The following is a 26,528-nucleotide window of genomic DNA, read 5'->3' on the forward strand; positions in this document are numbered from 1 at the left end:
TCAAATAATTTCTATATTGCAGTGAAATTACAATCTTCTACAAAGCAGAAGTCCTGATTTTTTTGTTTTAAAGAGATTTCGTATTAGTTCTCAGGAGTTTTATAGCACAAAAGAAGCATCCTTTGGGAGATACCTAGACCACAATGCGTTGTGTGGAATATGTGGCTGTCCAAATCCACTTGTGATTAGCCATCCTTCGCGCAAAAATCTGAAGGGAAATTCATAGATGTATGAAAGTTATTTCTTTTTTTCACTGCATGTTTTTACTCTTCTGCAGCGCTGCATTTTACATATGTAAGAGAAATACATACCATTAAGAGTCAGTGAAACCTTAAAAAATAAACAGTCATTTTTAATCCACTGCATTAAAAAACCAATCTTAGTTGCACAATAAGAAACACATGCACAATCCATTGATGTTACAGTATTTACATTCTCAGTCCCCTCTAAATACATTGTATCTCTAGTTCACCTGTGCTTGTTTTCCTATATGAACGCCAAATTATCCAACATTTGGCGGTTACCAAAATATTTTTACATCAGTGGAACTAAAAATGTATGCTCCACATACTGGTCAAGTTCCAAAAACAGCTTTTTCGCGAACAGAGTCCATTATAACATGGTGATAAACACTTGGTGGTTAATTATTCTGATGTCTCTTTGACCCAAGGTGTGCCTTGGGGCGTGTCTTTCAATTTGATATTCGGAAAAAATTCAGAAAATCTTTTGCGGGCCAGCTCCCAGTTCTGTTTGTTCTTGCTTTCTGCGGGCATGTCCTCAATTGAAGTAGCCATTTCGGCACCCAAGCCTGCTTTTTTCTTACGTATCTGAAGTTGGATCTGTCAAATAAGTTATATATTGGTTTAGTTTAATACATTTTGTACAATGCACTGATATTAAACACAGATTGAATTAATTAGTCAGCTGTTTATTATGGTGATTAAACTTTTGCCTGGTTTACATTGTACTTATGGTCACACAGTCCAGACTGCGTCACAAATAAATCAAATGCTTCCACCCTCTAACTGGGTATCAACACCAGGTACCACTCTTTTTTTCTCTAAATAATGTTATTTTTTTCAGGAACAAACCAATATGCACAGTATAGACTCATAAATGCGGATTTCCCCCTACATTATATTCCTCCACCACGACCCCTCCTCTCTAACCTAATGGATTGTCTTATCCACTCTCCACCTCCTTGTGGGGGTCTACCTCATCTCACCCTTCTATATGGAGGATTCCCTGTTGGGAAAGCACGTACGGGGATATGTATCAAGCCTTTTGCCCGCTCGCAAACGGACGATTCACAGAATCGGCCCGTTTGCGAACGGGAAAAGGTCTTCTGGGATGTATCATCCCAAAAGGGCATAGCAAAATAGGGAATCACAAAATATGAGATTCCTTATTTTGCGAGTGGATTTAAGGAATCTCAAATTGAGATTCCTTAAAAGCGATACAGGATGCACCCAAGTTGTGAGATTTTGGCATAAGAAATCGCAAAATAATTTGCGATTTCTTTGAAAAATCCACTTTTTTAGCAGTTTTCAAAGTTCCATGTGGCCACATACATATTTTTGGGGGGCAACAGGGTGTTCTTTTGACACCCTTGAATTTGCATTCGCAATTTGCGAGTACCTAAAATGGCAAATTGCTAATGTCTTCCCAGAATGAATGGAAAACTATTCCTTAATTGCAAATCGCAATTTGGGATCTGCAATTAAGGAATACTAAGAGATCGCAATTAATATTGCGATTCCTACATATATTCAATTTTGCGAGTCCTTAATAGCGATTTGCAAAAAATCGCTATTAAAGACTAGCAAAACTGGTTTTTAATACATATGCTCCTATGTTCTTCATCAAGTGCATAATAAGTTCTCCATTTCCCCTAGATTCTGTCAAACTTCTTAGGGCATCCTCTGCCTTCGTACATAACCCAATCAATCAATCAGTGTTTATATAGAGCAGCTTATCACTCCGGAGGTATCCAGGCATGAGGAATGGAGAGCCCAAGTCAATTGTCTTCTCAATACATGTTCATGTTTCTCTGTGCTATCTCCTTACAAGCACTTGCCGAGAAGGTGATAATATATGTATGCCTGAGACCTACAGTGTACACTATGAATGAGGATTGCATGTGCTAACATGCACATTTTTTCTTCTGAAAAACAGAGACTGTTTATAATATAGAAAATAAAAAACCTTCGTATACAATAACCCATGCATTTCGAGCCGAAAGCTTTATGTCAGTGGGAAGTACGAAAGAACTTCAAATCCGTTAAAAGTGCTGAAGTGGAAATTCGCCCTACCGTCTCGCTAAATTCTCGAGTGCCTTCATAGTGTATGGGGGCACTCGAGATTTTGGAGAGGGCCCAGGATACTTTTTCGACTGCTGCCTGATCTTGACATCCAATAAAAGGGTGAAAACCTTGGACTTCTTAAACACAGATTACCACCCACTATTTCTAAAAGTTAAACTTTATTTGAATTCAGTAACAAGTTCCAGAAATACCAATACTACAGTCAATTATGCTGGTTTTCCATTTATAAATGGAAAGGTACAGCCACAACTAATGCTGCTTTCAGCCAACCACTTGGAAAAGAAAGACCCTACAAGGAACACACTGAAGACCCATTTCTTCTGTTAAATGCCATCTTTTCACAGAAGGCAAAGCAGAAACGGTTTTAGGCAAAGACTTGCAATTCTAATACTGACTCATAGCATATCATATGCAAACTGAAACCGAGAAACAGGTTGTACATAATTCATTTACAACATATTTAGATTATTAGTTTGATAGGTGCTACACAATACCCTTCTCCATGGAAAAGTCATTCTGAATTGTTAAGAAAATTGTAATAATTAATTGACTACATATTTCCCAGTTCGAGTTTCATGTGTGCTACAGTCTCCCCTCCTTCAAACCTTCCTGCCCTCACGAATGCATACGGTGCGCGTATGAAGAGAAATGCAACATTTCCATGATTATTACATAGGTAATAGTATTAACATTAATTATATTTCACGATTGGTTGTGCGTGCCGTTCTGCTTGACCTGCACAGGGCTAAAAAAAGACTCTTAGAGGTATACAGAGAAACATTTTTCAGTGCATTTATATGCATTTATAATTCATAGAATATATGCTTCAAGAACACTTATTTACATACTAAAGTTGCATAAGGTAACTTTTCACAGGGCTGAAGTCCGTACTCTGGAATGGGTTTTGCCTTTATTTAGTCTGATCAGGGATCTAGGACACGTTTGGTTGATTTTATTTACCTATTGAGAGTACAATTGCCAGGGGTAACCTGTCCGCTTTCAGTGAAAGCGTGTGCGCATGCTTGTCTCTGCTGTGAAGAATGTTACAGGAGCTGAGGCACTTGGTGATCACTGAGTCTGGGACGCTGGGGCTGCTTCTGGAAAGGGGCGACCAATCGGTCCCCCCGAACGTATGGTGGAGTACTCCGATCCCCCCGGGAAGCCATCTTGGGCGGGAGGCGAGTCCCGGCTGGTATGCCCGAAGTGGCGTAGCCGGGGCGCGCTTTTTCCCGCCCTAGAGTGGGTTGTCCTAGACACCGAAGCCGCCAGCCACGCCCCCGGAGGCGGGCGGAGGCGGGTTTACGCCCGCCCGAAGAGGGATAAAAGGAGCGACAAGCCAAAGTAGCATCCTCTTGTTCCTGTGCTCTGAAGCTGCACCTTCCCGCTGCCCGTGAGCTCGAGACGGAACGAAGAGCCAATTTTGAGCGTTGTAATTTTGTCTTTGTTCTTTCAGAGATCATCGTTCGAGAATGCCGGGCAAGAAGGTCGGAAAGCGGGTCGGTACCGATCAGATGCTCCGCATGGTCGTGAAAGACATGGCTGAGATGAAGAAACAGATGGCGGCAATGAACGGTGTAGGAGGCCCAAAGCGAGTTGTCGGACCAGCATTGCCGGGAGTAGTCCCTAGCGGGAGAGGTAGAAGGTCTAAGAGGGGGGCAACTGGGGGAGAGACCCCGGTTCCCGAGGCGCCGCCGGCGCTCCCCGATACACCGACTGAAGCCCCGATCCCGGTCCCGAAGGAGGGGCAACCAATCCCCGTTGTAGTCACCCCTGTGAACGGGGAGGATATGCCTCCCGAGTTGGCTGCACAGCTGGCAGCGTGGTTGGGGAAAGATAGCGAAGGCACCACGGCGGATGACGCCAGGGCAGTAATGAGGCAGTTGCGGCAGTCAAGAGGGGCCGCAAAGGCACCATGTCCTTTTGTTCCCCCGCAGGCTCCAGTGGGTGAAACCGCGGCGGGCACGAGTTCGGCAGCGACTACGGTTACAGCCTCTAGTTCAGGTAAGCAGCGACTGCCGATTGCGGGGGAGGGGTCTGTACCCTCGAGAAGGGAGAAAGTGGCTCAGCATATTCCGATTGAAATCAAGGAGAGGATATGGGGTGAGAAATATGTGAACATGTTTTCTTTGCTAACTGATCATTATGAGATCGAGCATGTGAAGGGTCAAAAAGAGTTTTTGCACCCGAGTGTTTGGCGCGCCAAGATGGCCGCTTTTAAGGTCGATGAGAACATAGGTAATTGGGGCAGAGCATTTGGCATTTTCACTTCAATTATGGGGGAACGAAGGCCTGAAATGTTGGCCGAGTTACCCGTGTACCAGACACGTATTATGGAGTACTCTCAGTCATATGAGGGCAATCAGTGGTTTTGTTATGATAATGTTTTTAGGAAGGCCAAGGAGTTCGACACATCTCCGACATGGGATTGTTACGACTCCATTTCTTGGCAAAAGATGGAGAATTCAGGCATGTTAAAGGCACCATTGGTGGGGGGAAGCGGGGGAGAGTTTTCCCGCCATTCATCTGGGGCGCCCTTTCGGGCAGGTTCAAGTAATGAGCATCACTCGAGATCGAGTGGCAATACAGGCAAAAAGGGTATCTGCTGGAATTTTAACAGAGGAAAGTGTACGAGGCCCCAGGGGTCATGCAAGTTTAGGCACGACTGTGGGGGGTGTGGGCAATCCTCGCATCCTGAGACCATGTGCAGAGCCAAGACGGGTGATAACGGAGGTAGGGGAAGCGCCAAACAGGTCTGAAATAGTCCGAGGGGCGCCTTTACCTACCCCGGTTGATACCATGGCAATGATTCCTTGGCTCAATGAATACCCGGATCATGTCTCCGCTGGGGTGTTGCGGGATGGGTTTTCATATGGTTTCCGCATCCCAGTGGGGAATTTTCAGGGTAAGGCACAGTGTAGGAACCAACTGTCGGTCCTGCAGAATACGGCGGTGGTACAGGCGAAGATTGTGAAAGAGTTGATCCGGGGTCGGGTTGCCGGACCATTCGACACGCCACCAGTTGCTAATTTTGTTTGTTCCCCTTTGGGAGTGGTCCCCAAGAAGGACCCGGGTGAGTTTCGATTAATACATAACTTGTCCGCCCCGAGAGGTCTTTCGGTGAATGATGCGATAGACCCGGAGGTGTGTTCGGTGCGGTACGCATCTTTAGATGAGGCCGTCGCCATGTTGAATCGCCTGGGGCCCGGAGCGCTGATGGCCAAATCAGACATCGAGTTAGCGTTCCGGTTGCTCCCGGTACACCCAGACGATCAGCGTCTCCTCGGCTTTATGTTTCAGGGGCGCTATTACATGGATAAATGTATGCCAATGGGATGCTCCATATCTTGTGCTTATTTTGAGAAATTCAGTTGTTTTTTGCAATGGGTATTCACAAGAATGACGGGGTTTCAGCATGTTATGCATTATCTTGACGATTTTCTGTTCCTGGGTGCAGCTGGGGATCCAGAATGTGCACAAGCTTTAAATGAATTTTGTGGTCTGATGAATCAGTTTGGTGTGCCATTGGCACCAGGTAAGACGGTGGGGCCATCAACCTCGCTCGAGTTTCTGGGAATAGAGCTCGATTCACTGGAAGGTTGCTTCCGGCTGCCCAAAGAAAAGGTGGGGAGATTCAGGGCCTCCCTTGAGGCATGTATTCGGGAAACCAAGGTGAACTTGCATCAATTGCAGCAAACTGTGGGTCAGTTGAATTTTGCCCTTAGAGTAATGCCAATGGGTCCGCCCTTTCTCCCGCTAGATTGCTCAAGCCATGGTCGGTCTTAAAGAAGGGCACCATCGCACGAGGCTCTCGGCCGAGATTCGCCAGGACATGCGCATTTGGTTGGCATTTCTGGCGGATTTCAATGGTCGGGTGGTCTGGAACAAGCCGGCGGTGTCCTCCGAGGAGTTGGGGCTGTGGACAGATTCGGCGGGGAGTATAGGCTTTGGCGCCATATTCGGTAATCACTGGTCGGCCCAAAAATGGCCGTCATGGTGGCACGAGTGTGGGCTGACGAGCAACATTGCGTTTCTCGAACTGTTCCCTATTCTGGTGGCCCTACAAACATGGCCTGAGGGGTTCCGGGATCACTCTGTGGTGTTCTGGTCGGATAACATGACCGTGGTTGAGTGTATCAATAGTCAGGCAGCACGATGCAAATGGATTCTGAGATTGCTTAAGGAAATTGTGTTACTATGTATGCAATTGAACGTACTCTTTAGGGCAAGACATGTGCCAGGAGTACTGAATCAGGCGGCTGATGCGCTTTCTCGTTTCCGTATGCAGGCCTTCTGGGGTTTCCTGCCCACAGCGGACCCGGTGTCAACACCATTCCCCGAAGCTCTCTGGTCTCTCGGTGCCCCGAACTACAAAACCTCGTGGGAGAGAGTTTAGCACCCAGGACGAGGAAGGCATATGAAGGGGCGTTCCGTTCTTATCAGTCCTTTTTGGGTTCGGTTAGGGGGGAGCTTTGGGGCCAGGAAGAATATGTCGTAAAGTTTTTGCTGTCGTAACATCAGGCAGGCAAATTGGTAGCCACGGCCCAGAGGCATCGGGCCGCCATTTCCTTCATGGCGCGGGCTCATGGGATCCAGGACCCTACTGCATCTTTCGTAGTACAGAAAGCGCTGCGTGGGTGGCAACGCCTTGAGGGTCGCAGAGTAGATGAAAGGCACCCGATAGGTCTGGAGAGGTTGGCTCTGTTATTTTCCGTTCTCCCTGCGACTTGTTCATCCCAGTCTGAAACAGTGTTATTCAGGGCCGCTTTTGCATTAGCATTCCATGGGGCTATGCGGGTAAGCGAACTGGTGGCGAGGAACAAGCAGGATACGGGGGGGGGGGGAACTGTGCCGAGAGCACGTTCTAGTTAAGGGGGATACGATGATGGTCTCGTTTCCCAGGTCCAAGACCGATCAGGGTGCGATCGGGGACAGTATGGTAGTCCATCGGAGTCCCGGATCTCCCATGTGCCCCGTCGTATGCGTTGAGGAATATTTGGCGCAGAGGGCGGCATCATGGGGGGGGACCCTGTTGAGGCACACTGATGCCACCCCACTGACGAGGTTTCAGTTCCAGCGGGTGCTAACAATGGCAATTTCGGCCGCGGGCTTGAACCCGGGCGATTTTGGGACCCATTCCTTCCGGATAGGGGCTGCTACAGAGGCTACAGCCAGGGGTCTGAGTGTGGAAAAAGTGAAACAATTGGGGCGTTGGTCCTCGAACTGTTACAAAAGGTATGTGCGGTTGCACATGTTGTGAAGCTGTAATCATGTACTCACGCTTCTTGTTTTTGTTTGGTTTACAGTTTCGCAAGCTTACGAGGCGGGGCGGACTGTGCAGTCGACCCGACACCTGGGAACCAGCGGTCAAAGATCACCGGCTGCGGAAAAAGTGGTGTGGGTCGTGGGCCACTCATACGTGAGGCGTGCCGGGGACGTATTCAAAGCAGGTGACATGATTCACATGGCTGGGGAATACGGGTACAGGGTGACCTTCTACGGAAGGGGCGGGCTCTGTATTGACCAGTTTCAACCTTTTGTTGAGGGTTTGTTAGGGCGGACAAGGTCACCGCCATCTATAATCATAGTGCATCTTGGGGGCAATGATTTGGTGACCACTGGTAGACGACTACTTCTCGAGGCGATACTATCCACAGTGAGTTGGTTGGCGAGAAGGGTTCCAGGGTGCACAATTGCATGGTCCCATATGATTCCACGAAAAGTGTGGCGGGGGCGAATTCTGTGTCTGCTATAAATCATTCGGTGAAGAAAGTAAATAACAAGTTGGCTAGACTGTTTCGTACAAGTGCATTGCATTCGATTCCTCATGGTTGTATCAGGGGGGACAGTATGTATCTGGAGGATGGGGTCCATTTGTCCCGGGTGGGGAATTCTTTACTCATAGGAGACGTCGTAGCCTGGCTAAAGAGTTTACAGCATGACCTTTAGGTAGGATTTTTTGTGGGGGGTCCGGATAGCCGGTCAACTATCCCTGTGGCGGTAAGGTCATGATCGGTGAGCAGTAATTGGAAGATCCCTATGGGGGGGGCGTCACCCATTACGGATGGGAGCGCCCGGGGGGAGGTGGCCATTGGCCCCTCAACGGGGAGGCGGTCCCTTCTAAGGATGGGACGCCGAAAGGAAAGGGAAGGTGGTCAAGGCCCCTCCCTGGATAGGAGGGGCTACGGGCCCCTCCTGGGAATTTCCCGGGGCCAGGACATCTGCGACGGCAGATGTGGTAAGTTGTGTGGGGTGGAGGGGGGGGGGGGGGTCCACGCTACCTTCTAGACACCTCACACGAGTCCTCGGACGACCTTAAAATGGCGTCGAGTTAATGGGGGCCCCCGTCAAGACAAGGGAAATTGGTATGTGCACATGAGGTACAGTCCTCTGTGTGGCCGCCCCTCACAAGTGAGGTGGTAGTTCTGGTTTAGGGATCTGACACCGGTTACGACCTTGCCGTTGGCCCTTAACGTTAGGATGTACAATTTCAATTTAAAAATGTTTTGTAGGATGTTAGTATCGGCTAGGAGAACCTTTGTATTAGAAATATGTTAAGGTCAGCCAAAACATCGATATATGGAAATGAAATTGTACATGATATGAAACTGTTATTTTAATGTTTTAATTTTGTTTCATATTTTAATAAATACGGCCGGGAGGGTAACTCCCTCCCGCCTTCCAAAAGTTCAGAAATGTTTCCGTATTCCCATTCTTGGTGATTGTGTTGAGAGGGGGTGGCGGGTATCTCAGCCATATGGAAAGGGGCGACCAATCGGTCCCCCCGAACGTATGGTGGAGTACTCCGATCCCCCCGGGAAGCCATCTTGGGCGGGAGGCGAGTCCCGGCTGGTATGCCCGAAGTGGCGTAGCCGGGGCGCGCTTTTTCCCGCCCTAGAGTGGGTTGTCCTAGACACCGAAGCCGCCAGCCACGCCCCCGGAGGCGGGCGGAGGCGGGTTTACGCCCGCCCGAAGAGGGATAAAAGGAGCGACAAGCCAAAGTAGCATCCTCTTGTTCCTGTGCTCTGAAGCTGCACCTCCCCGCTGCCCGTGAGCTCGAGACGGAACGAAGAGCCAATTTTGACCCACCCACCAGCCCCTGGATACAGCAAGTGGTTTGAAGTGAAGTCGTGATATGGTAACTCAATTTTCTTACAGGTTACTTGGTTTAAAAGTGTGATTCATTATGTAATAAAGTGGTAACGCGATTTTCTTACAGGTTGCTTTTGATTAAAAGTTGTTATTCATTGTGCAATAAAGTGGATAAATTCGTACAGTGTGTTTTATTGAATAAAGTATTTGCACCAGTGTTGATCAGTGATGTTTCGACAGTTCATATATTGAGCATCTTCTGTCTTTAGTGATTAGTCCTTTTTAGTTTAATGTCGTATTTATTTTCGGTCGGGCGGTAAGGTCATGATCGGTGAGCAGTAATTGGAAGATCCCTATGGGGGGGGCATCACCCATTACGGATGGGAGCGCCCGGGGGGAGGTGGCCATTGGCCCCTCAACGGGGAGGCGGTCCCTTCTAAGGATGGGACGCCGAAAGGAAAGGGAAGGTGGTCAAGGCCCCTCCCTGGATAGGAGGGGCTACGGGCCCCTCCTGGGAATTTCCCGGGGCCAGGACATCTGCGACGGCAGATGTGGTAAGTTGTGTGGGGTGGGGAGGGGGGGTCCACGCTACCTTCTAGACACCTCACACGAGTCCTCGGACGACCTTAAAATGGCGTCGAGTTAATGAGGGCCCCCGTCAAGACAAGGGAAATTGGTATGTGCACATGAGGTACAGTCCTCTGTGTGGCCGCCCCTCACAAGTGAGGTGGTAGTTCTGGTTTAGGGATCTGACACCGGTTACGACCTTGCCGTTGGCCCTTAACGTTAGGATGTACAATTTCAATTTAAAAATGTTTTGTAGGATGTTAGTATCGGCTAGGAGAACCTTTGTATTAGAAATATGTTAAGGTCAGCCAAAACATCGATATATGGAAATGAAATTGTACATGATATGAAACTGTTATTTTAATGTTTTAATTTTGTTTCATATTTTAATAAATACGGCCGGGAGGGTAACTCCCTCCCGCCTTCCAAAAGTTCAGAAATGTTTCCGTATTCCCATTCTTGGGGATTGTGTTGAGAGGGGGTGGCGGGTATCTCAGCCATATGAGAGGAAGGATACATTCCCGCATCCCAACAAGGTTTTTTTTTCGGTCACACAAATGGTTCACTGGAGTCTTAAGAAGAACTGGGAACATTTTACTTAAAGCGAAAGACAACCATTGTTAGAACCGGGGTCTCTAGTTGGCAGGGGTATGCACCCTAGTCCAAGTAGGGACCACCGCTTCCGACCTGGTAGCTTGGCGCAGAGCAGCAAAGGCGTAACTTCAGAGGCAATGTGTAAAGTATTTGTGCAACACACAACAAGGACGCAGTAAAAACACTCACAAAAGGGAAACCACACCAGTTTGTATATAAATATAAATGTCTTTATCTAAGAATTATGGAAGATCAATCATCAAGTAAATGCAGCTGTAGGCAAGATCAATAATCAGATATGAACCCAGCTTCCAGGCAAGATCACTAATAAGGTGATGCCCAATCAATGGTTCCCCCACAAGTAACACCTATGCGGTGATTGCCATCAATGCCAGGTAGTGAATGTCCTTTAGTTCTGCATCAGGTAAATGCAGCTGTAGGCAAGATCAATAATCAGATATGAACCGAGCTTCCAGGCAAGATCACTAATAAGGTAAGAATATTCTGTGCCCAATCAATGGTTCCCCCACAAGTAACACCTATGCGGTTACTGCCATCGATGCAGGTAGTGAATGCAGTTCCTCAAGTACAGTAGATAATGCACCGTACTCAGTCCTTACGAGTTTGGACCCCCCTTTTGCAGAGCAGTATTTAAGATTCGGGTTAAAGACAGTTCCCTAAGTGGCGTGAAAGGGGCCCCAATCCTTCAGTACTTTAGGATTTAACAGCACTGTCCCATATGCGATGTTTCCCCTGCTTGTGGGGATGGACGTGCGTTCTAGATGACCTCAGTGCCCCAGCGGCAGAGTGGTTAGGGCCCGCTGATCCGGCCTCAGGAATGCCCCACGCAGAGCCGACAATCAGGTACCCGGGGCAGTCCTTGGCGCCCCCCCCTCGCAAACTACGCAGCCCCCGCACTTCAAAAGAGAAGGCCCCTCAAGCAAAGCGAGGTTACCCTCCTGCCCGGCCCACAACCCGCTTTCTCGCAGCAACCTGGCATCCAGAATGGTTACCTGCGGCAGGGATTGTAGGCACTGGTGCGAGGCTCCGTGGGTCTCCGGGGTGTTAGATACTTGCAGGCGCTGCCCGGGTGAGGAGCGAAGCAGCCCCTTCCACCCGGCGTCGATTAGTCTTCCGTTTCCAGGCAACATCCCCACCGGCACCAATCTCAGCGTGGCTCCTCGTCTGACGTCAGAGGAGCTGCGCTCGGGGTTTCTGAGGCTCCCGAAGTTCCCGGGCTGCGGCGGTGTTTATGGGGAGGCAAATTTGGATTTCCCTACAGTCTCCCCTTGGCAGGGCCAGATCAGCAGCCAGTAGGGCAGCTCAAGCACCACAGGGAAGCAGTTCCTAGGAACAGTCAGCTCCAGCAGAGTGGCAATCCTCCTAGCGCAGCAGTCTGTACTCCAGTAGAGTTTCTTCTTAGTCCAGGGTGTAACAAGAACATGAGGCCAGGACCCTCCCTTATATTCTAAAGTCCAAGGCTAGAAAGTGGTGGAAGTCTCTGGAAGGGTCTGGGGGGCAGGGGCTTCTGGAAGAGTCCAGGGAGTTCTGGGGTGTTCCCTGCCTTCCCTGACCTAGCTGTCACAGTAACGAGAGACAGGCCATTAAGGCTACAGTGGGCAGCCCATCACCGCTCATCCCAGGGAAGAAGGTGTGAATCACCACTCCCACCTCCCAACCCAAGCAGGCTATCAGTATGCAGAGGGGAGGGGGAAGTCTGCAGAGCCTAATGTAAGTGTAGGCAGGAAAAGGTCCCCTTTATAAAAGTAGGATCCCTAGCGTAGTAGTGCCCAAACCCTATATATCATTGGAAAGGGTTCCCTGCCCCGAGTCCAACAAGACCAAACATGACAGACTTATTAGGTTTCTGACAGAAGTTATCCCGTAAGGAGAGGGTCCCAATTTTAGCCTATGGAGGATTAAGCCTTACTGCGGTAGCAGTGGCTTGTGGCAGATATGCCAGTTTCACAAGGTTTAGGAGAGAGCACCTGCACCTCAGCACTGTTTAGCAATGGTGATGCGCCCAGAGTCCTAAGTCCTAAGTCCAACAAAAGGTATGGTAAAAATGGGAGGCAAAAGGGCAAAAAGGTAGGGGAAGACCACCCTAAGGCTGACAGGTCCAACACCTGTCCCCCCAGCTGAAAGAGGGGAGAACTACCCAACCTCTAGGGAGTTCTCATCACTAAGGCGGAAAAACCTAGAGAGACCATCAGCATTGGCGTGGTCTACTCCGGGTCTGTGTTCCACCCTGAAGTCCATCCCCTGTAGGGAAATGGACCACCTCAACAATTTGGGATTCTCGCCCCTCATTTGTATGAGCCACCTGAGGGGCCGGTGGTCAGTCTGAATCAGGAAGTGGGAGCCAAACAAGTATGGCCTCAGCTTCTTCACAGCCCAGACCACCGCAAAGGCTTCCCTCGCTATCGCACTCCACCAATGTTCTCAGGGGAGTTGCCTCCTGGAAATGAAAGCAACTGGTTGGTCCCGTCCCTCCTCATTGAGTTGCGAAAGTACTGCCCCTATGCCATGCTCTGATGCATCCGTTTGGACAATGAACTCTTTGGAGATGTCAGGGGCCCTGAGCACAGGAGCTGTGCACATGGCCTACTTTAGAGAGTCAAAGGCTTTTTGGCAAGCCTCCGTCCAAATCACTTTTCTAGGGTATTTCTTAGAGGTTTGCTCAGTCAAGGGGGCCACAATGGTGCCATAGCCCCTGACAAATCTGGGTAGTAACCTGTGAGGCCCAGGAATGCCCTGACCTCAGTCTGCGTTTTGGGAGGCTCCCAGGCCAGGATGGTTTCTATCTTGGCCTGTAGGGGCTGCACCTTGCCCCCGCCTATCAAATGTCCTAGGTAGACTACCGACCCCTGCCCTATCTGGCATTTGCTGGCTTTGATAGTCAGGCCTGCCTGCTGCAGGGCCTGAAGCACTTCCTGGAGGAGACCCAGATGGTCCTCCCAGCTGCTACTGAAGACAGCTATATCGTACAGGTATGCAGCAGAGAAGGCCTCTAAACCGGAGAGGACCCAGTTCACCAGCCGCTGGAAGGTGGCAGGAGCATTTTTCAATCCAAACGGCATCACTCTAAACTGGCCCTCTGGGGTGCAAAAGGCAGACCTCTTTGGCTCCATCCGTTAGAGCGATTTGCCAGTACCCTGACGTAAGATCAAAGGTACTCGGGTATCGGGCAACCTCCAGTCGGTCAATGAGCTCATCCGCCCTAGGGATAGGATGAGCGTCAGTCTTGGTCACAGAGTTTAGTCCTCTGTAATCCACACAGAACCTAAGTTCTGGGTTGGTGCCCGGTGGGGCAGCTTTTGGTACCAGAACCACCGGACTGGACCAAGGGCTGTTGGAGGGCTCTATCACCCCCAACTCCAGCATCTTAGTGACTTCACTCTGGATGCTGGCCTTCACCTTATCTGACAGCCTGTAAGACTTGGACTTGACAGGGGGGCTGTGTCCACATCATGGGTACACAGGTGGGTAATCCCAGGGATAAGGAAGAACACTGAGGAGAACTGTCCCAGGACCTGGCGGCAGTCCCTCTGTTACTCAGGAGTCAAGGATGGGGAGAGGACCACTCCCTCCACCGATCCATCCTTCTTTTTGGAAGCAAAGAGGTTCGGGAGAGGTTCACTTTCCTCTTCCTCTGCCCCATCAGTCACCATCAGTAAGGTGAGCTCAGACCTCTCATGGTGGGGTTTGAGGCGGTTGGTGTGTAGCACCCTGTTGGGCTGCCTGGGGGTCTTAAGGTCCACTAGGTGAGTGGCCTTACCCTTCTTTTCCAATATCTCATAAGGGCCTGTCCGGCGGTCCTGGAGGGCACTGAGCTCTCCAGGCTTAGTGACCCACACCTTCTGTCCAGGCTGAGAGTTCTGGTCGTACCATTCCTTCATCACCGCCTGGCTGGCCATTTGGCTGCGGAAGGCCAGCATGTAGCTCACTACATCCCGGGGAAGCCTCCTTGGAGTCTTCTCCCATCCATCCTTCACTTAACTGAGAGGTCCCCTAACAGGGTCACCGTACAAGAGCTCGAAGGGGCTGAAACCCACCCCCTTCTGTGGTACCTCCCTGTAGGAAAACAGCAAACAAGGCAAGAGGACTTCACACTTTTTCCTCAGGCCCTCAGGCAGACTCCTAATCATGCCCTTTAGGGTTTTGTTAAATCTCTCCATGAGACAATTAGTCTGTGGGTAGTAAGAGGTAGAGAACTTATAAGTAACCCCACACTCCTTCCACATGGATTGCATGTAGGCAGACATAAAATTGGTGCCCCTATTGGACAACCCCTCTTTTGGGAAACCCACTCTGGTAAAAATCCCCATCAGGGCCCGGGCCACTGCAGGTGCAGTGATGGTTCTCACAAGAATAGCTTCTGGGTGCCGGGTGGCGTGGTCCACCAGAACCAGGATAACCCTGTGGCCAGAAGAAGTCGGTGGATCCATGGGCCCAACAATGTCGATGCCCACCCTCTCAAAAGGGGTGCTAACGACAGGTAGTGGTTCCAGGGGGGCCTTCAGCTTAGCCCCTGTTTTCCCACTAGCTTGGCAGGTCAGACAGGTCCTGTAGAATGTATCTGAGGAGACCCTCATCTGCCGCCAATAAAAATGTGGGACAAGCCTAGCAAAGGTCTTGTCTTGGCCCAAATGTCCTGCCAAACGGATCTCATGAGCCAATTCCAAAAGAAAGGCCCTGTAGCACTGGGTGACCACTAAGGCCCTTGATGACCCATGAACAGGAGCCTTGGGCTCACTGTATAGGAGCCCATCCTCCCAGTAAATGTGATACTTCGCGGAGGCATTGCCTGCTGCTTGGGCTTCGGCCTGTCGCCTCATGCCCTCAAGGGTGGGGCACTCCTCCTGTGCCTGGCAAAACTCCTCCCTGGTGGGCCCTCCTTCCACCTGCCACGCTGCAGGGGTAGGTAGGTCCCCCGAGGGAGCAACGTCCCCCTCCGTGGACTCCGGTGCGACCTCCTCAGGTGCCCCATCCATCTCACGGGGTGACCGCCCCGGGGCGGGCTTCCCACGCCCTCGGGTTCCTCCCTTTCTAGCAGCTGGCTGGGCCATTCTCCCAGGCTCCAGCCCTGGTTGACTCCCTTTCCGGGCAGCCATGGACCCTGTGATAGCACAGATCCACTCTGGTAACCCCAGCATCTTCACATGCGCTTTGAGCTCTACCTCCTTCCAGGCAGTGTGCTCAAGGTAATTCCCTAACAGACAGTCCACTGGCATGGCAGGGCTCACAGCAACTCTAAAAAGGCCTGAAACCCCTCCCCACTCAAATGGAACCTGTGCTACGGGATAATGACCCTCCCGGTTGTCAGCCATCACAACTGGATGGAATGCATCGGGAATTATTTGCTCTGGGGACACCAGCTGACTCCTTACCATAGTCATGCTGGCACCTGTGTCCCTCCGGGCCTCCACTCCCTGACGATTGAGGGTGACCCACTGCCTATACGTATTAGTATTGGAGGGCACGTGGACCTTAGGAACCATCTCACTGTCTCCCAAAGACACTAGGACAAGCCCTGCCCCCTCACTGCCATCATCTAGGGAAAGCTCCTCCCCAAGCGCTACACCTCCCCCCCTCTTTCTTCTGGTGGGAACCCTGACCACCCCTTTGGGAGTCCCCCGAGAACCCCTTTTAGACACCCTGGTACTGACCCAGGTGTTCGCCTCCTCCGCAAGCTTCCTAGGATTGGTCAACTTGCGGTCAACCAGGTGTTGGCGCAGCTCTGGAAAACATTTCTCTAGAAGGTGCTCTCTTAAAAACAAGTCATACAACCCTTCATAGTCATGCACATTGCTGCCCTGCACCCAGCCCCTTTAAAGCTTAACTAGGGTAGTCCAGGAAGTCTACCCAGTTCTGTGTGGGAAGATTGTGGCTATTCCTAAACCTCTGCCTATACCTCTCATGGGTGAGACCGAACCTCTTAAGCAATGCGGCTTTCATGACAGAATAGTTAGTCTGGTCTACCTTCTCTAGGTAATGTAGGGTGTCCCTAACATCTGGAGGTAGGTACTTATACAAACCACCCCCCCAATAACTCTCTGGTACCCCATGGGCTCTTAAAGACACCTCATAGGCGGCTAACCACTTATCAATATTATCCCCCACCTTAAAACTGGCCATCACATCTTTAGGCATAAAGACCCTGGACTCACGTGAAGCTTCCATAGGTACGCTGCCACCATTCTTGTTGCTGTTGGCCCCTACTGGATTTCCAGTTCCTTCAGGCTGAGCTCATGGGCAAGTTCTTTTTCCTGCATAGCCAGTCGCTTGTTCTCGCGATCCTGCTCCATGGCCCACCTTTCCCTTTCCCGATCTTTCTCCAGCTTAGCAAGCTCCAACCTGAGCTGTCTCTCCTCTCTCCTGTTCTCCAAGTCCTCTGAGGACAGGATCTTTACTGACGCGCAACTGCCAGCCCTGGAAGGTACCCTTGTACCTGGTAACGAATTACCATTTTCCACCAAGTGCAGTAAGTCAATATTTCCTGTGGTGGTGTGCTCTGGTCCTTACCCGTCCCCATCTCCTTCTGAGTGGGCTGTTACCCATGCTCTCAAGGCTTTCAAAAGCTTGGCCTTCTTGGCGCTTCGCTTGAAGGGCACCCCTTTCTCCTCGCAGAATTCTTGGAGTTGCGCCACCGTGTAAGCTTCCAGGTTGGCCAGCTCGAACTCCACCTTGCTAGGTGGTTGGGGCCTCAGATGTTTGTAGAGAAAATCAAATTGAACTTAGGCAAAAGGGACTTTTACAAAAAAAACAGCCAGTCAGGGAGAATTAAAAAAAAATATTCAAAAATGCCAATTGGAGAGGGTAGAAAAAAATTCAGTAGAGTCAGGTGTAGGGTTGTGGTGTACACTACGTCGCTGCGTGGTGTTACACAAGCACAAGTCCTATCCCACTGCTCGATCACCAATGTTAGAACCAGGGTCTCTAGTTGGCAGGAGTATGCATCCTAGTCCAAGTAGGGACCACCGCTTCCGACCTGGTAGCTTGGCGCAGAGCAGCAAAGGCATAACTTCAGAGGCAATGTGTAAAGTATTTGTGAAACACACAACAACAAGGACGCAGTAAAAACACTCACAAAAGGGACACCACACCATTGTGTACATAAATATAAAAATCTTTAATTAAGAATTATGGAAGATCAATCATCAGGTAAATGCAGCTGTAGGCAAGATCAATAATCAGATATGAACCCAGCTTCCAGGCAAGATCACTAATAAGGTGATGCCCAATCAATGGTTCCTCCACAAGTAACACCTATGCGGTGATTGCCATCGATGCCAGGTAGTGAATGTCCTTTAGTTATGCAGTCCTGGGGAAACACAGTTCCTCGAGTACAGTAGATAATGCACCATACTCAGTCCTTACGAGTTTGGACCCCCTTTTGCAGAGCAGTACTTAACATCCGGGTTAAAGACAGTTCCCTAAGTGGCGTGAAAGGGGCCCCAATCCTTGAGTACTTTAGGATTTAACAGCACTGTCCTGTATGCGATGTTTCCCCTGCTTGTGGGGATGGACGCGCGTTCTAGATGACCTCAGGGCCCCAGCGGCAGAGTGCCCCACGCAGAGCCGACAATCAGGTACTCGGGGCAGTCCTTGGCGGCCCCCCCCCTGGCAAACTACGCAGCCCCGCACTTCAAAAGAGAAGGCCCCTCAAGCGAAGCGAGGTTACCCTCCTGCCCGGCCCACAACCCGCTTACTCGCAGCAACCTGGCATCCAGAATGGTTACCTGCGGCAGGGATTGTAGGCACTGGTGCGAGGCTCTGTGGGTCTCCGGGGTGTTAGATACTTGCAGGCGCTGCCCGGGTGAGGAGCGAAACAGCCCCTCCCGCCCGGCGTCGACGAGTCTTCCATTTCCAGGCAACGTGCCCACCGGCACCAATCTCAGCGCGGCTCCTCGTCCGACCTCAGAGGAGCTGCGCTCGGGGTTTCTGAGGTTCTCAAAGTTCCCGGGCTGCGGCGGTGTTTACGGGGAGGCAAATTTGAATTTCCCTACAATGCCGCTGTTGGGGCCTAAACCACACTGCCTTCCTCAGTATGTGGGCCACAGTCGCACACAGCGCTTCCTCCGCACAGCGCTTTACGTTTCCTTCGGGTCGGGGGCAGTGGCGGTGCTTCCTGCCACACAACGCTTCGCTTCTCAGCGCTACCCAGTGCGCTCAGACCCTGGTGGCGGCGAGTTGGGCATAAACAGCGCTGCTTCCAACAACGTGCAGATGACAGCCGCTCAGCGCTTCTGTAGTTCCTCAAGAGCCCCGGGCGGTAATGATAATTACAGGGGCATAGCGCTTCAGTTCACCCACAGCGCTATGCACCGCAGTCAGAGTCTTCCAACAGCTGCAATGATTTAGGGGTGTAAGAAGTTGTCTCCCACACCCAGGGCTGCAGAGACAGTGTTCCGGGTGCGGAGGTTGTTCAGAAGCGCAGAGGTAGTCCTTCTGGATGTTGCGGAGACACTCCTGGGATATTTCTTCAGTCTCCCCTTGGCAGGGCCAGATCAGCAGGCAGTAGGGCAGCTCAAGCACCACAGGGCAGCAGTTCCTAGGAACAGTCAGCTCCAGCAGAGTGGTAATCCTCCTAGCGCAGCAGTCTGCACTTCAGCAGAGTTTCTTCTTAGTCCAGGGTGTAACAAGAACGTGAGGCCAGGACCCTCCCTTATATATTCTACAGGCCAGGGCTAGAAAGTGATGGAAGTCTCTGGAAGGGTCTGGGGGGCAGGGGCTTCTGGAAGAGTCCAGGGAGTTCCCTGCCTTCCCTGACCTAGCTGTCACAGTGACAAGAGACAGGCTGTTAAGGCTACAGTGGGCAGGGAAGAAGGTGTGAATCACCACTCCCACCTCCCAACCCAGGCAGGCTATCAGTATGCAGAGGGGAGGGGGGAGTCTGCAGAGCCTAATCTAAGTGTAGGTAGGAAAAGGTCCCCTTTATAAAAGTAGGATCCCTAGCGTAGTAGTGCCCAAACCCTATATATCATTAGAAAGGGTTCCCCACCCAGAGTCCAACAAGACCAAACATGACAGACTTATTAGGTCCCTGTCAGAAGTTATCCCGTAAGGGGAGGTTCCCAATGTTAGCCTATGGAGGATTAAGCCTTACTGAGGTAGCAGTGGCTTGTGGCAGATATGCCAGCCTCACAAGGTTTTAGGGGAGAGCACCTGCTCCTCAGCACTGTTTAGCAATTGTGAGGCGCCCAGAGTCCTAAGTCCAACAAAAGGTATGGTAAAAATGGGAGGCAAAAGGGCAAAAAGGTAGGGGAAGACCACCCTAAGGCTGACCTGTCCAACAACCATTATGAGGTAAAATGTTATCATCAATACTATCTTGTTATGCTTTGAACATGAATAAAATGTTACTTAGGTTTCACCTTCTTGGCAGATGGTGTTTACTTGTGTTTCAAAGGAGAGATGGCAGAAAGGCTGAGGCATTGGCTTGTCGAAAGCACATTGCACTTTTGAGCATATATTTAAAATGTATAATTAAGTTTAACAAGAGACTTTTACTAAACAGCCATATAGTGTTAAATGTTGTTTGACGTGGACTACAACACCCTCCATCGCCCCCCATCCCAGTGTAGACAGGGATTTGTTTCTTGCACTGAACACCACAGATGTGGCCTCACTGCTGTGTTTGCCTATCATTCAGTGTTTGAAATGCATCTGCTCTGTGAGAAAGTGGCAGGATTTTAAACAGGTTTTGGACACCGGTATAAGTATGCGACCTTCCAGTGAAGGTCCTGGTATGGACCAGCAATGGCTCAGGTGGACTTAATCTCAGCCAGTCATGTCCTGTTTTATCTCATGCATAAGTCAAAGCGTTCAAGCTGCCAGGGCTATAGTTGTGGATATACAGGGTGTACAATACTGGGACCCATGTGAGTGACACAGTGCAATGTCCAAATGCTGGCTAAATATTATCCGCTATGAACAAGTCCAACTCCCTGGTCTGCCCCTGAGGTATTACAGTTGAGTGTGCCACTGCGATATATAATGTTTGTGCTTACAGATTATGGGTCTTAGCGGAGAATAAAGTTTCATAATACTGTCTACACTCTTCTAAATTATTCTGCATATCAATCTCAAACCCTTACTGAAGATTATTTTTGTTATATATACTCTTTCTCTTTGTTCCCCACCGTTGTTGAGCCAGGTACTTAGTCGCTTGACTCAGAAGACTGTTATTTTAGGAGACGCAAGTCCAATTCTGCTTTTAAAATATTTTCTTCGAGGGATATGGAAGGAGTTTGGCCTATGATCCCGCTCAAGTGGGATCATAGGCCTCTAATCTCTTTAATTCCAACAGTATAGTCTGAGCAGGTCTGCCATTATTACAATCAATTTCCCTCTCAAGGCTGCTTCAAATGTGTTTTCAGTACCCAAGAGAGATACCTCGGTTCATTCATTAAATTCTGAATCTTTCTTGCTGTGGACGTCTCTCTTTTCTAAATAGTGGTCTCTCAATAATGTAGGATGCAGACACCACTCCCTTGTTTCACTTTCTAATCACCTTGCCGCACATGGTCTATAAACGTCAGGGAGTGCATGCATGGCCTACTTAATGATGTTCCCACTGTAAGAAATCTTACCTGCACAGCAGTTCCTATGAATTAGTGATAATCTATGTTATTGATATCCCTGCCCTGCAGTCTCAAATAATTTACATACCCAAATTGGCTGTTGATTAATTGCTCATAGGTTGATAAACATTTTCTTTGAGGTATGTACCACGTTAATCCGGCACTGCCATTTCACATTTGCACTCTATTCAAGTGATTTCACTGGACTATTCAGCCCCTAAGGGTTAAGTCTGAGAATCATGTGGTTTTCAAAATAGGAATAAATTAGTTAGTGCTTTTCAATGTCAAGTCAGATTGCCAATAATGATGTTATCCTTCTTTTCCTTGACCTGTCTGGAAATCAGGTTGGTGGCAGCACTCTAAAGAACAGCACTGTAAGATAAAGTGTCATCTGGCCCTACTGTCTCACCTAATAGATGACTAACTCCTCTTCACTTGGCATAGGAGGCTGGCTTCGTATATGGTGCACATGTATTTAAGTGAAGCACGTTGCACTAATCCAGGCAACACTTACGGTGATTTTAGTGGTCTTAGACAACCTTAGAAAGCTCTCGAAGTGTTAGCTGTGGAAAGCAGTCTTCAGGCATATCCAGGTGTGTTAAGCAGCCTGTTTTGCCAGATCTAATCATGTAGTGTAGGTTAAAGAAATAAGAATCACACAGTGTATGTATAGAAATAGTTCTATTTATTACACAACACTCACTAACACATTGGTGTATCTCCTACCCGGAGATATAAACACAAATACACAAGAATACTTAAATTGCAAGTAGGTAAGTAAGCACAATACACTGCGGTCTCAAGAGGCAGACCAAACCATAGACTAAAAAAGTGGAATGAAAACTACGACCAAAGTCGGAACTTGGTCCAGGAGACTCAGAAGAGCTGGGGACCCAAGGAACCACCCAAACTAAGTACCCAGGAATCCCAAGGAGGCTGTATACAGAGTGGCAACATAGCCGCGTACTCAATAGAAGTCAATGGGAAAGTCGCAGTTGCAGTTTTGAAGAAGGACCCTTCCCAGTGTACCCTGAAGAAACCCTGTGGAAGACAAAGTTGGAGAGTCACCCCACCTGTGGATACCCCAGGACCCAGGATACCTACACCAGGGTAGCCGAGTGCATGGGTGCAACGTGATGTTGGAAACCACGGTAGACCACAATGGAGGACTTCAGTGAAGATGCCACTGGCGAAGACGGTGCAAGGGTCTGGTGGAATCCAAGTGTGGACTCTTAAAGAGAAGAACCTGCAAGCAGTGGGGACAGAGTCTATGCCACACGAAGGGGAACAGGAGGAACAGAAGAGTAATGCCCACCGATGATGGATGGTTCAAAGGAGTAGACGGTGACCACGTTGCTGGAGCTGTGAGGATAAGGTGACGCTGAGAAGACCAGAAAGCCATGCAAAACTATCCCTCATCAGAAGACGAGAACCAAGGGAGTCGGTGTCCGGCGGGGACATCAACAAACCTTGGCAGCCGCAACAGTGAAGAATGAGAAACGTTGGGATCAGCAAAGACCAAGGGAGTAGGCGAGTCAGATCAGGCCCCAAGCAAGCAGAGGAGTCCACTGAAGCAGAAGTACCTCAGGAGGACCCACAGGAGTCGCAAGAGGCCATCGAACAGCTCACCAAGAAGGGAGGCCCTTGGTGTAGAGGATGCAGTGAAGAAGCTGTATCTGGTAGCAAGAGATGCTGGAGCTTCTTGGAGCCCAAAGATCTCTGGAGCACAGAGCCAACAAGCCTTGGAAAAAGCAAGTTGCAGTGGTTCACAAGGTTTTGGTACCAGCCGTTCCAACGAGGGATACTGGCCTCAAAATTGCAGAGAGGACAGGTCAGGCCTCGAGGGAGTTGCAGAACTACCACCTCTGCTGCTGAACCTTTTGAAGTCCGATGGACATCAGGAGCAGCAGTCCGGTCAGCTTCATTTCGGTGCCTGCAGATGCGAAGGAGTGACTCCTTCACTCCAAGGGAGATTACTTTGGGAGTCCTTTATGCCCAGAGGTCTGTTGAAGATCCTAGAAGAAGCACAGACACAGACGACGAAGATGACTTGCAGAACATTGAGATCACGAGCAGCAGAAGTTTTCCTTGATGCAGTCTCAGTTCCAGGCATAGTCCAAGTGTCCAGATGGTTGAAAAGTGATGTGGTTTCAGGATTGAGTCTTGTCCCACGAAGAATCTGAGAACCTACCCACAGGTAAGCTCTTTTATACCCTAGGAAAGGGGTTAGGATGACTCAGGTTCCCTCCAAGAGGAGGGGGCTGGACAGGGGGGCGAGGCGGGGGGGAGGAGGATACTCCCATGTCTTTTGTCCAGTTTTGTGCCGGAGCGGGAGCCAGTGGCTCCCAGAGCTGGTTCCAACTGGAGTATGAACCCATACTGTACCCATGAAAGCAGTCTGGTGGAGCTGGCAAGCGCCCCCATCCCAGTCCAATACACTAAATCCTGTCTGGGAGGTTGTCACACCTCCCTGTGACAGGAGATCTATTGTTCTACCTTCCCCTTCTTGAGCTCAGCGCAGCAACAGGAGGGCAGAATCTTTTCTGGGGTCGGCAGCAGCACTAGCTTGCTGGCAGATTGTGGAAGGCTGTTACTGGGAGTACTGGGGGCTTCCAGAAGAAGCCTCTGAGTGCATCGTATCATACCTCAAACACCGGTAACTGTGTTGGGGTATGATTACAACTTCTTTGATATCAAACATGCCCAGATTCAGCACAGCCACTATATAGTTAGTCATCTCGTAGTGACAGATGGCCACTGTACGTTTCAAAATGTGTGACCGCACTTACAAAGCCTGAAGACTCAACTCCAGGGTTTGGAGGGGTGTCCTGCTCATGCAGGGGGTACAAAAAGGGGTGGTAATGGACGGATCATCTGAACCAATCAAACACTCACACCCAGTCAAATGATCTGGGTTTAATCCATACCCGTTCTTTAGCCCACTCTACCACCCCAGTTCAGACATGGCTATATGCAAATCAGTCTGACCCTGTGCCTCATGGGAACAGTCCAGCCCGAACTGCCAAGCCATGCCTTCCCTGGACCGGAAACAAGCTTCCGAGGACCGGTTTCTGGCATTCCAGCCGTCTTCAGCCCGGCTTGCTTGAATCCAGTGGCAAAGTGAGCAAGGGACTCACGTCTGAGCATCCCTGCCACACTTATGGCGGCAAAAAGCGGTACAAAAGGGGGTGGTAATGGACGTCACCACCATCAAGGCCTGCACCCCATGTTCCAGCGCCATCCTAGTGTAGCACAGAATAATGGGGTAGGAGTGGGAATCTATTAATTCTCTAGATATGCGTACCTGCATAATACCACCAACTTGTATTATATCAGTCATGAGACATTTTCCTCCCAAGTGTAAAGAATGGGTTATGTTATGTAGTTTTTGAGAAGCATCTCATTTGTGTTTAGATGACTTCTTAATACTTTTGCTTAATTAATGATGTGGTGGTTTGCTTAGGTTAAAATACTACCCTGGAAATTCCTGTAGTCTAACTTTCCTCCTAACCAATGGTTGCACATCACTGCCAACCATGCTACTACACTGGTCAGTCTTGCTTTGCATGTCTCTATCCTAGAGGAGTCACGCTCAGGATTTGTATGTGTTATGTATTTTGACATTCCTGTCCATCTACTGCAACTTCCCTGTGCCACTGACTGCTCTAATGTGAATTACCCAAATGTATGACTGAAATGAGCCATGCGATTATACTTGTCATAATGTGAGCTATGTGTTCCTTTCCTTAAACTATATGTAGTTATACATATTATTAGCCTATCTGTGTTTACATATGCTACGAAGTTCTTCAGCATGATTCCTTAATTTAAGGTCATGTTGTGTTTGTCACAAAGCATTCGTATATTGTTTTTAAACCTCAGAGAGCTAGAAAATCGAATAAACAGCTTCAATGCAGTGTGTGGTTCACTAAATCTAATAAGTAAGACTGAAGTGATGATCGCAAAAAGAAAAACATAGCCACGTCTGTGCAATTCAGCATATCTGAGTAAAAAACACTTACCGGGTCTTTAATTCCCTTTCCATGTTTGCCTAATCCTTCTCCTTTTTTCCAGCCCATCTTCTTCAGCATCTTGTGACCTTTGTTAGTGTCATTAATTTCTCTTTATTGTAAATAAAAAGAAGAATATTAGAATAGTAATACATACTTAACAGAGGAATATTAGATATATAAATGAAAGTCTATCACTTAAAGTCCACAGTTCGTGCACACTGTTCAGAAGCACAGATCACCATTTTGAACACAATAGGGAATAATATTTACAAGCACTATGACTTGGATAAAATACAACTCTAAAAACTTGAATATAGTTCTTCCATTTTCTAAACACAGGTTGAGTTAGATACTTTATTTTGTTATTCGTTGCCAGTTGCACACTGTTCTTTAGGTACAATTCTACATTTATAAAACCAATCGTTCTATTGCAGAAATAGGAGTGGATGTTGCATCTGAGGAGCAAACACTGAGAAATCAGAGCAGTGGTTTCTGACCACAAATAACGGATAGAGAGCAAAACAGGAATGTGGAGTTGGGAAGCTTTCCTGTCAGTTTGAGCTAAGAATAGTGGGAACCTGGAGGGAATCTTAGGGTCCTCTGGAGGCTCCTGTGTTGTGACAGATTTGATGCAATGCATCTCCAATGACTTCATAAACCTTCATCCTAACTTTGAAGTCTCCAGGCGGCTTCCAACATCCCATTCCAGTATCACCTGTAGACATTACTACATTGTCACAATGTTTCAGTATTCCATAAAGTCACTAGGGTAACATTTTCGTCTTACGACCTAAGCAGTGGAAACAAGTCCTGATAAAAAACATAGCCACTTGACTTTTAAAATCACATGACCAAAGGAGGTATCAAATGTGAAGCGCCCAAAGCGAATGTGACGTGCATTTGTGACCATGAGACTGTAATTATACACGGAGAGGATGCTCACACAGTAAGCTTTGCTTCACTAAAAAGATGCTACATTGAGGATCCCAGATGTTAAGAAGGTAGTCGACGCAGCAATTCCACAAGGTGATTTATTCAAGTATGAAGGTAGAAGCACAGGCGGAGCCAGGAACACATCTCATAGCAAGGCAGCCAGGTAGTAACTGACTCACAAGAGAGAACACAGTTGAAGCAAGGTAAACATTCTAGAGGCTCGCTCCAACACGAGCCTTAAAGCTACACACATAAGAATAATCATAACATAACACACCCCCCCCCTTATAACAAACAAAAAGGAAAACGGTGAAGGGAAGGAAGGATAGGCGGGGAAAGGGAAGACAAATCAAGGAACTCAGCAAAAGAAGTCTACCTAACATAATCTTTAAGCCAGCCAGGCGAGACTCTCAACCTCTTGG

The 26,528-nt window shown here is 49.0% G+C and overlaps 1 protein-coding gene across 2 annotated transcripts in view; it reads right to left on the reverse strand.

Moving 5' to 3' along the window:
- Window positions 1-327: 327 nt before the first annotated feature.
- Window positions 328-26,528, reverse strand: part of AGGF1 (angiogenic factor with G-patch and FHA domains 1) — a 478,374-nt gene continuing 452,173 nt past the window's right edge. For both annotated transcript variants that reach the window (XM_086949991.1, XM_086949990.1), the window contains exons 13-14: window positions 25,183-25,282; window positions 328-839 (exon numbers count right to left, since the gene is read on the reverse strand). In XM_086949991.1, the coding sequence (XP_086806117.1) occupies window positions 645-839; window positions 25,183-25,282 (295 nt within the window). In that variant the 3' untranslated portion in view covers window positions 328-644. The remainder of the gene's footprint in view (window positions 840-25,182; window positions 25,283-26,528) is intronic.

The sequence above is a fragment of the Lissotriton vulgaris genome, unplaced genomic scaffold (assembly GCF_964263255.1).
Source record: "Lissotriton vulgaris unplaced genomic scaffold, aLisVul1.2 SCAFFOLD_291, whole genome shotgun sequence".
In the NCBI taxonomy this organism is placed as follows: Eukaryota; Metazoa; Chordata; class Amphibia; order Caudata; family Salamandridae; genus Lissotriton; species Lissotriton vulgaris.